Here is a 10,686-nt window from a genome sequence, read left to right as displayed (position 1 = left end):
CTACATCTACCGGTTTCGCCTTACTTTGCTCCATAGTCGATGAGAAACAGACAAATGTATCAGCGTGCTCGTAATTCCAACCAGTTCTCCGTCTCCTCGAGCAGACAGAGCGATTGGAAGATATAAAACGCGAAAAAGCCGGGAACCAGTTCGCTGCTGAAACACTAATTCATCGTTGGTAATAATCGTGGTAAATACGTGATATATTTTGCACGGGAGGAAAGAAGAATGGAGAATCGCATCGTGTAGCGTATCCTACTAACGTACTTGTCGGAGACGAAAGGACGCCGGAGCCGTCCCTCTGGAACTCCGGGAAAATCTGTAAAATTGCAATTAAAGTTTACAGTCGTAATTAAACAATTTGCCGTCATCCTGCCCAATTGTACTAGTTTGCGATTTGTGATAATAAACTTGGGCTCAAGGCGACCACCAGTCGCCGAACGTAGCCGCGGTCAACGGGACGGGAGTTCCGTCCAACAAAGGCGCGGAGTTACAGTATGACCCTCGTTAGAAGAAACACCCATAGAGGTACTTGACAGTAAAACATTCCAACGGTCCCTTCGGACAATGAATACCAGATGTGGAGGCACGTACACAGCACAAGCCCAGCCAGCCTGGAGACCCGCTATAAAACCTGGGTTTTCGGCAATTAAGATTTTTGCAAACGGACAGGCAGCTTTTGTCCCAAATCGACCAATCGACAACGACGCCGATCGGAGGAGCTGGCGTACCTAGATACACTACCAGAGGTTGTCTCGGTGGTGACGTTGGGACGAACGTTCCATTCCTTCGGGAGATCTCATCGACGAAGGGACCAACACCGCTTGATCCGCGAGTAGTACACGTTCGAGTCAGTGTCAGTCTATCTCTCCTCCCGTTGACCGCGGATTCGTTACCGGACCTAAGACCAACGTCGTTCACATCGCAAGTGCCCCATCACCGCTGTTGATCGTCGAATCGGTAGTGTCCCTGCTCGTAGCATCAGGTCGCGCCTTCGTTATCACACAACGATGGCCAACTCCAAGGGAGGTCTATCGAACGCCCACAACCCTGTTCCTGACTCTTCTCCGACGTACTTATCCCACTTTCGGGAGAACATACGCTTGCTCCATTTTTTCGCTGTTTCGGCTTGCGTTAATTCGTTCGAAAAATCTGAAGAAATTCTAACGAAGGTATTTTTCTACTGCGCGTGAATTATTTAAGAAAAAAATGGGCAGGAAAAAAAAGATCATCGTGAAATTAACATTTTCTTTTTCATGGTCTTTTACCGTCGTAAAATCTCTACGAGTACATGGCGAACCGTCGTTTCGTCGCAAGCGTCGTCGTACCTATTCGGTCGCTCGATCGGTCGCGATTGGCATATTCCTGTTAAGATTGTAGGCACGTAACTCGCGTCTAACGATTGCCTGAAAGTAGTAATAAAATACCGCCGCGTGTCGTGAACAACGCGAACAAGTTTGAATTCCTTTCATCGATCGCGACTAAAGGACGCGTGGTTCGAACGTTAGACAGAGATACGTACATATATTCGTAGATTATTTCTGTGACAGAAAATCGATGTTGTATTCGTTCCTTTGATATTGCAAATACGTAAATAACGAAAGATATACAGCAACGTAATACACGTCGGATTAATTAACGCAAATGAGAAGACGAGTCGTTCGAACGGAACGTATCGTTCGTATCGCTGCATGTACGTGAAATATGTAGGCGAGATTATGGATTAGCGAATTGAAATTGCGTACGATATTTGCTTCGGGTACGTCGCGTTAAAGCGGTGAGCGACTAATGCCGACATATATAACCGTGGAAGGAACGAAGGGATCGGCTCTATCCATTCGTCGGAGACGTCTGAAACGATCTCTCGGTGTCGGTAACGCGGCTGACCACCGGAAGGCCGCCACCGAGGAGCGATCTTCTGGACGAGGAGCCGGCTCTATCCTCGCCATCGTACAGCGGGATGATCGGCGCGGTAACGGGGCTCGACGCACGGTCGGTCGCCGATGTAATAGTCACCGGTGGCCGCCGCAGCCGATGTTTCCGTTCAACGACGAGATCGAGACTGGTTAAAATCTCGGGTGCGAGGCACGCGGCGCGCCACGCCACGCTGGAAACGCGAAAAAGCCGAGCGATAGAGCGCGAAAACGGCGGCGCGCGCGGAGCCATAGGCCAGAGAGTGTAGCTGGCGGGCCGGTGCGGTGCAGCATGGACACCGGGGCGTTAGGGAGAAGGGGAGCGTGTGCGAGAGGGGGCGGGAGAGAGGGGCAGAGAGAGAGAGAGAGAGAGAAAGAGAGAGACCATGTCCTACCCCAACGAGCACGTGGTGGCAAAGACACTTTCATCGTGCAGTCCCTCGGAGGCGAACGAACACGTGGATAGCGTTCGACGCTCTCGAAGAACGTCTCCGCGCATGCGCTGTGTAATTCATACTGTCAAGGTCAAGCAAAGTCGCACGATTACAGCCGAGACGGGGGCATCCGCGTGTGCCGGTGCTGCTATGCTACCTAATCGGCGCCAGTAAATCGCGCCTATGTATATGTATACTTGGACTGGGATGTAATAATAGGCAGGCGAGCGTCCTCTTCGTACGCTCTAGACCCGCGCTGCTCTTGCTTCTTGCTGCTCTCGACGAATCGGTAGTGCGTGTCTGCGTCGTTTGTAAGGCACGTAGAACTTGGCGAAAATAAGAAAAGCGCATTTTTTTTTGGAAGCATGGGATACGGACTCGCGCATTGCAAGCGCCAAAATGTCACAATTTGTCGCAGGTGTTAAGGCTCTACCGTAAGATAGAGTCGAAATCGTAAGTTTCAACTTTACAAGCGATATTTCTTCTAGCGAAATTCTTTCGAGTTTGAGACACGTTTACTATATCGATTCGTCGATTTATCTCGGTATCTGTCTCTCTGCGCCGCCACACGCACACGCGCACAAAATCATACGAAATGGTTTCTGTTTCTGTGTTCTTAGGCTCGTGGCAGGACGAGCCGCCGGTGGTAATGGCGCTTCTGCCAACCTTACACAGGGGTCTATTCAGGGCGAATGGCACGTTTCGCGTTATCGTTGGTTTCGTCGTGTGGCGCGCTCGACCATGATGGCGCTCGCGGTGCGTCGTTTCTGGTGGCAAAAGAGGATAATGGTGTATCGAGCGTGAATGACGTTGATGATGGATGTTACGCGTTGCATAGGTTACTGTATTATGATTTTACTTGGACGACCGGAGCGGTAGGAATACGATCGGCGAGCATCGAATATTAATCTTTGGACGCGAGAGCACTTTTAGTGGCACAAAGTGCGCGTATGTAAGCGAAACGTGGTAAGATGCTACCGTGTAAGTGGTACGTGTTTATTTTACTGGTCGTTAAAAGTCGGTGATAGATAGCGATGTTCGTTGCCGATACCGTCAGCCAACCACCCGTTTTATTTTATTTCCAGATTGTAAAACATTAACGAGTCGTAAACCGGAAATCTAGCTTGTTTGGGAATTCTTCGTTATTCTCGATTTAGCGTGGCCAGGTAACAACGAATTATTAAGAAATCGTAGGAAATAAAGGGCGATCCTTGTTTCTCGTCGCTTCGTATTGTACGTTGTACTTTTTTTATAATATGACGTCGTTATAAATTATACACGCTATTCCTTTTAGACTTTCTCCGTATATTTTGCAAGAGACGAATGATTTGTCGATGATTTCGTTGAAACGGCCAATCGTGAACGTCGGAAATTTTCATCGTCGTTTCCAGCGCTTTTTATCCGCTGTAACGTTTCAGTTTCTCGATACTGTCTGTAATACTACGTTTAATCGCATCGTTAGTCATATTTCGTTCTTACGCGATTCCTTGTTTCCACTTATTCTTTCCTGGATCTCTCTTAATTAAATGTCGAGTGGCGTGCGACGAGTTCGCGTTGGTTGTTTTACCAAAGCTGCTTACAGTTTGTCGCGATTTCCTTCTCTCCCTCTTTCTATACGGTTTCTCTGGATCAAACAAAAAGTTGCTGCAGCTCGAAGCAGATTCCTGTTAGCTTCTTTGTCGAGACTGGTAACTACTTCTTCCAGGCGACTCGCCTTTCTTACCTGCTTCTCTCCCCTTCGATCGAACGAGACGCTAGCCTTAGAGGTTCCAGCGAATCTTTCTACGATCGTTGGCCGGTTCTCCGCGACGAAAGGAACCGAGTAATTTTTCAACGTGCAAGTATCGTAGATAAGGCGGAAGAGCGTAACTCGCTTTAGACTTTGATTCTAATTATTTTCGTTTTATCGTGTTATTGGCCTTACACCGTGCGTTACGTACTAGCCGATATAAGCGGTTAATTATAGCGTGTGACGCGATACCGAGTACACTTGGGCGTACGTATTAATCGCACAGCGGCAGTTAACGATCGGAGCGAGAGATTAACGTTCGTACGAAAGGACAGTGTCTGGCCGTGTCTTGGTCGAACGATATACCACCATCTAATACGACAGCTCCGATACGAATTGTCCCTGATAGATAAGAGATAGCACGCGTTAACCGCTAATAAAAGGTTATCGAAGTTGAGGTAGTTCTTTATCGGGGGAACAGAGAACCGTAAGGCGCGAGGTATCCCGATAAATCTCGCGTATCCTAACGTCTGCGTTCGTAGAATGTCCGATAACGTCGGTTAAACCATAAAACCTTGTCTGCGTGTGTTTACTAATGTAAATCTTTGCATCTCTTTCTTTCTTTCTTTCTTTCTTTCTTAGTTCCTTGTCGATTCTTTTTTCACGTTCTTATCGTTTTCTTACGTGCGTTCAACGATTTCGCGTGCAAGGAAAACTCTTCGATCTCAGAGGCGTTGCTGTCAAGACTAATTGTTTTGCATATGAGAGAAACGAGTTGCTCGGTGGAATTTATAGCGGACGATTTAGTCCGACTGAACGAAACGTTAGCGTTTCAACGTTACGAGTATCGACGATTAATTGGCGAGTCTCGAATTACGTTTGCCGCGTGGAACGTTCGTTCTACGTCGACGAATATTCTAGAATTTTGTCAGATTCGTGAAAATAATTACGCGAACAGTTTCCCCGTGGAACGCGATCAAATATTCGACCTTGACGATTTTCGATTCTACGTTGGTGCGAATTCTCACGGAAGTTACAATCTTCTCGCTGGATCTTTTCAGCAACCTTTTTCTTCGTTGGTTTACACGACGATCGACGATTCTGGAAGATACGCGGGAACGCGGCTCGTGCACGCGTTATTATTTGCCCTGCTAAAACGATCCGTAACAGTTTCGGTCGCTTTGTATCGTATCACGGCTACGTTTCACGTACGGTTAAAACGGGTAATCGCAGTTTGCTACGCCGATATACTCTCGGTACACGCGGAGGATGGAACGCTTTCGTTGCGATTTTGGAAAAAATTTGATCTCGGCAATTCAGGTACAACTATTTATCGAAACAGCGACAACGTGGAAAAAGTTATTCCTACGCGACGCGCACGTCGAATTTAAAACGATGCATCGCCATTCATCTGTCTCGTATGGAGATATCGAAAATGGGATTTAACGTATGTTTACGTACGTTTCTAGTATAAAAGCGTTTCTCCTTCGGGGATTAGCGAGCGATCGACACGTTGTAATCGAGTGTTTGTCGTAAGACGATGAATTGCCAACGTCGGTTAATCGTGTAAATCAATTGTGAATTTGCGGGTTCTGGCGCGCAGACTTTGCGGAAACGTCTGGTTTCGCATCAGAGCTAGCACAATAATTTAAGGTCCGCTTATATAACGCCGTACTACTAATTTCGGCTTTTCACGCGTTAAATGTGGCGGCAATTTTCACAATCGTGATCCAGATTTCGAAGGTCCGGATTCTAGTTAATCCGGATGCTTGGAAGAGACGGAATCGGTCGATGGAAGAATATATCGTCGGCTGCACCCGACGTTTATCTCGAGCCGGACGTCTACGAGCTAGCGCGTTGAAAGAGGCGTTTTTAAAGACGCGTGTAGTTAAAGGCTGGAGTGGAGAGCAGCGGATCGAGTTTTCGTCGACAGGAGTAGGAATCTTTACGCGGGAACAAAATATACGACTAGCAGCTACGCACGCTGCGCCACAACGGAATCAAACGTATGAAAAAGATATTCGTGGATGTACGATCGAGAGAAGGTAAATCCGCGCGAGATTCGGTGGTGCGATGCGTTCTGCCGGTCGCAGCGTGCACGAGTTCTTTCGATCGAGCGTTTCACGTTCGTCGACTGATCGGATATTTATCGCTGGACGCGTGCCGCGTTCGAGCGGTTTTGATGGGAGGCCGACGATGTCGCGAGGTCGTCCACGGTGGGGCGCCACATTCTCGATTCGTAAGGTTGAACGTCGGGACGACGAGAATAGCGAAGAAACGGGCGCGGATCCAGAGAGCACTGACCCAGTATGTCCGTCCGTCGTCGATTTCGCTACTCGCTTGCCCCGCTCCGTTCTTCCGTTCTTCCGTTCGCGGCAAACGCGGCGCGCAACAGCGAAGAACCGCCGCCTCCCGACTATATTTTCTCGCGCTTATTTTGCCCTCGCCGGTAATCGCTACTCGCTACGATGCGACAAACCAAAAGAGAAAAAAGAGAGATGATCGGGACGTCGCGATTACCGCCACGATCGTCGTATTGACGCTAGGTACGTGCACCGACCCCGCTATGCGTCGACTTTATCCGCGAACTTTAAGCGCCTGCAAGAGCCACGCGAAGCGGATAAAGCGGATAAAGCGACAAAGCGTAGGTCGCTAGAAATACTTTTACGTATATCGATATCGATAGGGCAGTAGGGTGCTGGTTTCCTTGAAATTAACTCGTGTCGCACAAACGACGTAATTCGACGTTCTTACGAACGTATATTTCCGATACGATCGTTCGACGGTGATCAAGGAGACACGTAGAATTTTACCCATGTATCTATCCGCACGGGTAATGGTGGATGCAAGTTTCCGAGGATTGAAAGTTTTCCGCCCGTACGCTTACGTATCGACGTTGTCGTCGTATACGTAATTTACAGAGCCTTACGAGGTAACCCGTCGTCCGCGCCTATCGTACACCAGGCTCGTATCTCTTCCTTTCATCTTCTTCCCCCGTTATCCCTATCCTCCACAAGCGCATAAAGTATTCGCACTGTTCACAACCTTTTACCTTTCTCCTTTCTCCTTTCTCCTTTATTCCGCTCCTCTCGCCCTGATTTCTTCCTACTTCTTCAGCGTTCGTTTCTCAGGATCGCAGCCATCTGTCCGTCTTTCGTTGCCGCCGCGTATGCGTTGGCGGGAGCGCCGTGTATCGCGAGTTCGGACGATTATTTTTTCGACGGGCGCCCCAAGAAATTTATGCACCGCGCCGGGTCGCGTTTTATCTTCAGGGGCTGCCGCTACGAGGAATTCCTCGGAAATCGTACGCGTACCACCCATCCCCACCCTCGTATCCTCGTATCCATGCTGGTGTTCCGTCCGTTCGTATTCGTGTGCTTCGTAAGCTCGGTAGAACGCGTTGGCGCTCGCTGCGGCAAAGAGAATCCGTCGAGTTTTCGCCAACGGAACCGTTGATTCGTTGGCCTCGAAAATAAACTCGAATCTCGAGTATATCGCCGATCCTTCTTTCCCGTAGATATTGGCCCGGGGGAACGCCCCGATCCGTGTTCCCGAGCAGTGCGAATACTTTTTGCTCTACGTGGTGATCGTTGGCGCGAACAACGCCGTTTTTCCCTGCCATCGAACGGAGTCGCGTCCGACGGTTGGCTTAGTCGATAAAACAAATCGGTGGAAAGCAATTTTTACCGACGTTTCAATTCGATTTTCTCGGAGACGAAGATGTTTAGAGGCAAATTTCACCGCTTGCTTCAACGCGTAGCGCTCGATCGAAAACCGACGACGGTCTCTCGGTCGCGGAGAATATACGCAGCTTCGACGAAGCTTCGACGAAGCGAAACACGCTGATCGTTCGTTTGCGTTTGTTCGCAAACGTGGACGATACGTAGGTACGACGTACTGAATCGTTTCTCCGGTGTTTCGTGTTGCAGGTGAATACCAGAAACGAGTGGGCATCGTTATGCGAACAATTCCATCTACCCAACGGCTGCGTGAACAGCGGGGTTGGCCTTAAACAAATTTACCTCAGGTAAGTGGCTGAAACGCGTTCCTACCATCGATCGCTTTATTTTAGAAGCTCGCCGAGCTCGAACATGGCGCGTAAGAAGCAAGTGTACCGCCAAGTACACGCGTATCCTCTTATAAACGCGTCTATCTCTGGGATTCGAGCGCGTTTCGAGCAAAGTTTCGGAATTTCCGAGAGAATCAGATCGAACAACGACTATTCTCGACGCTTGCGATTTCTATCTCGTTGCGTCTCGCGCGGAATATCGAGCTTTTCTTCGCCGCTACGTTCTTTCGTCGTCGTAGTTTACGAAACAACGGAGCGATCTGTGCGCTGTACGGGAAGTTGGGCGCGAGAAACGTTCCAGTCCGTCTTACCGTACGTAAATACGTACGACACGAGGCTCGTGTTCCGCGAATTTCCAAGTAAATAGACGAGTTATGGTAGTAACGCTTTTATGCTCGTGACGCGACAAGCGTAACTATAATCCGTGTGTTCTTAAGCGAATAAACACGACCTTAATTCGCGCGTCTGTACGTCTCGGCGAATAACCTTCGATTTCATCCACTTACGAGCGAGTAAAGTTCTGTACGAGCGTACGAGTAAATAAACGAATTATACGTCATCGGCGAGGAAAAGACAAGGTTTCGCGCGCGCGCCACTCTCTCGAGATTGGTTTTCGACGGGCCGGGCGAAACGTAGGCGCGAAAGATAGACTTCGAAGCGGCGAGTAAGCGGGTCCGCTAGGAATTTGATTCGGGGTGAGCGAAACGCGAACGACTGCCGTGACAAGACGCGATGCTCCATTATGTCTGGCAGTCCGCGAGCGTCTGCGAGAGTAGGAGAGCGGCGATGTTTTACCGCGCGGTCGGCACTAGTCGGCAGCCGCGTATCGGCACTCTGCTACCTACGCCCCACCACCGCCGGCATTTTCCGTATCGTATAGTACGTACGTTCGTTCGTTCATTCATACTGGCCTCGCTGTGACGAGAGCCACGTGGTTCCTGAGTCGGTGTCCTCTCTCTCTCTCTCTCTCTCCCCTCTCCCCCTTCCCCCTCTCTCTCTCCCCTCGATTAAGCTCTCTCTGTGCAACCTTGTTACCGTGCGCCGCTTGCAAACAAGGACGCCGGTCGATTCTGTCTCTTCTTCGCCGGCTCTTTCGACGACCACGACGACGACGACTCTCGAGGGTTGACTTGCCGCGCGATCGCGGGATTCCCAACCTGTAGTTTCACGCGAGCGATAGACGATAGATTTTCCGGCACGATGTTTTCGTTGTCGATCTCGCGTCGCCAACCATCTATGACGCAAATGTCTAGGTTCGTAACGGATCGAGCGGATCGAGAACCGCGTAAATTATCCAAACGTCTATAAGGTACCGCATCTAGATCGTCCTATTGCCAAAAGGAAATAGATTCCAGAGGAAGACTTCCAGAGGAAGGCGTCGTTGCTCCGGTGCACTCGGTTCGCGAGTAACGCTCTACGACTTGCACGGCCGTACTTTTGCTCCAACTACTCTACAACCATGAAACGTAATACCAACTGTAGAATAAAAATATGAAAGATAGAACCGCGTAGGCTGAAACGGAAACAAATTTATACGCGATAGGCTGTATTTAGCTCGTTACAGGTAGTAGTGGCGGCCTGTGCGCGGAGCAAAGCGACGGCTCTCTTCCATCGATTTCGTATTCGCAAACGTCGCGTCCTTTCGACACCCACGTCCAACATTCGTCCATATATCCGCGTATTCGATTTCCTACTTTACTTTTGCGAGAAATATTTGATTACGGTTAAACGTGGCGAGAAGCGTGTAGCGTGTTACGCAGAACGGCATACGTATTTGAATATTCCTCCGCTAGTTTTGCTCGCATCTACTGGCTAGAATCGCGGTAAACCGAGAACCTAGAATTTAAATACGTTTGGAAATACGAATACGTCCGATATACCGAGTTGATACGATTATACTTGTACGCTTGTTCTCTGGCGAACGTCTCGACGAACGTTAACGTCTACGACTATCGATCTTCGATATCTTAAACCTACCATAGGTGGATAATTGTAATCGAGGCGGTGTAACGACCATAAGTGGATATACAAGATCGCTTGTTGTTAAAAGCACTCGCTTTTGGTAACAACGGAACGATGTCACGGTGCGTTGCGCGATTTTAGCGCGAACGCGTTTCAAAGTCTCGGAGCGAAAATTAGAGAAACGTTGAAAAGTAAGCCTATTTATCTGTCTTTCGATCGCGCACGTACTTTCGTTCCGATAGTCGCGATAGTTCTCGTTACGAAGTGGACTCCGGGGATCGAAATTCTGCTTACGAGAAGAAATTGAACCGCTCGCGAGGATTATCGCGCTAACGCCTGTTAACGTCTATCGACGTCTATTCGCAATCATCGATCGCACCGATTCCAACGACGTAAAAGTGCTTCGTTGGTCGGATCGAACGAAAGAAAAACGTCGCCTTCCGCGTCTAAACGCGCGTAGTTGTACTCGGACAAATTCCAACGCTTTATTCCCGCATCCGCCGTTCAACGTGTACGTAATTATCGTAACGTTAAAGACCTCCGCGATTTACCTATTTCCACCCGTTGCGTTACGCCTCG

General features: G+C 49.1%; 1 protein-coding gene across 6 annotated transcripts in view; it reads left to right on the top strand.

Moving 5' to 3' along the window:
* Positions 1-10,686, top strand: part of Bap170 (Brahma associated protein 170kD) — a 58,250-nt gene that overhangs the window by 23,928 nt on the left and 23,636 nt on the right. For all 6 annotated transcript variants that reach the window (XR_013061859.1, XM_076627842.1, XM_076627839.1 and 3 more), the window contains exon 3: positions 8,006-8,103. Coding sequence is in view for 5 of the 6 variants with exons in the window: in XM_076627842.1 (XP_076483957.1) it covers positions 8,006-8,103 (98 nt within the window). In the remaining variant the exon portion in view is untranslated. The remainder of the gene's footprint in view (positions 1-8,005; positions 8,104-10,686) is intronic.

This window comes from Bombus vancouverensis, chromosome 2, assembly GCF_051014615.1.
Source record: "Bombus vancouverensis nearcticus chromosome 2, iyBomVanc1_principal, whole genome shotgun sequence".
NCBI classification, from domain to species: domain Eukaryota; kingdom Metazoa; phylum Arthropoda; class Insecta; order Hymenoptera; family Apidae; genus Bombus; species Bombus vancouverensis.
This window is presented reverse-complemented; position numbering and strand designations above follow the sequence as displayed.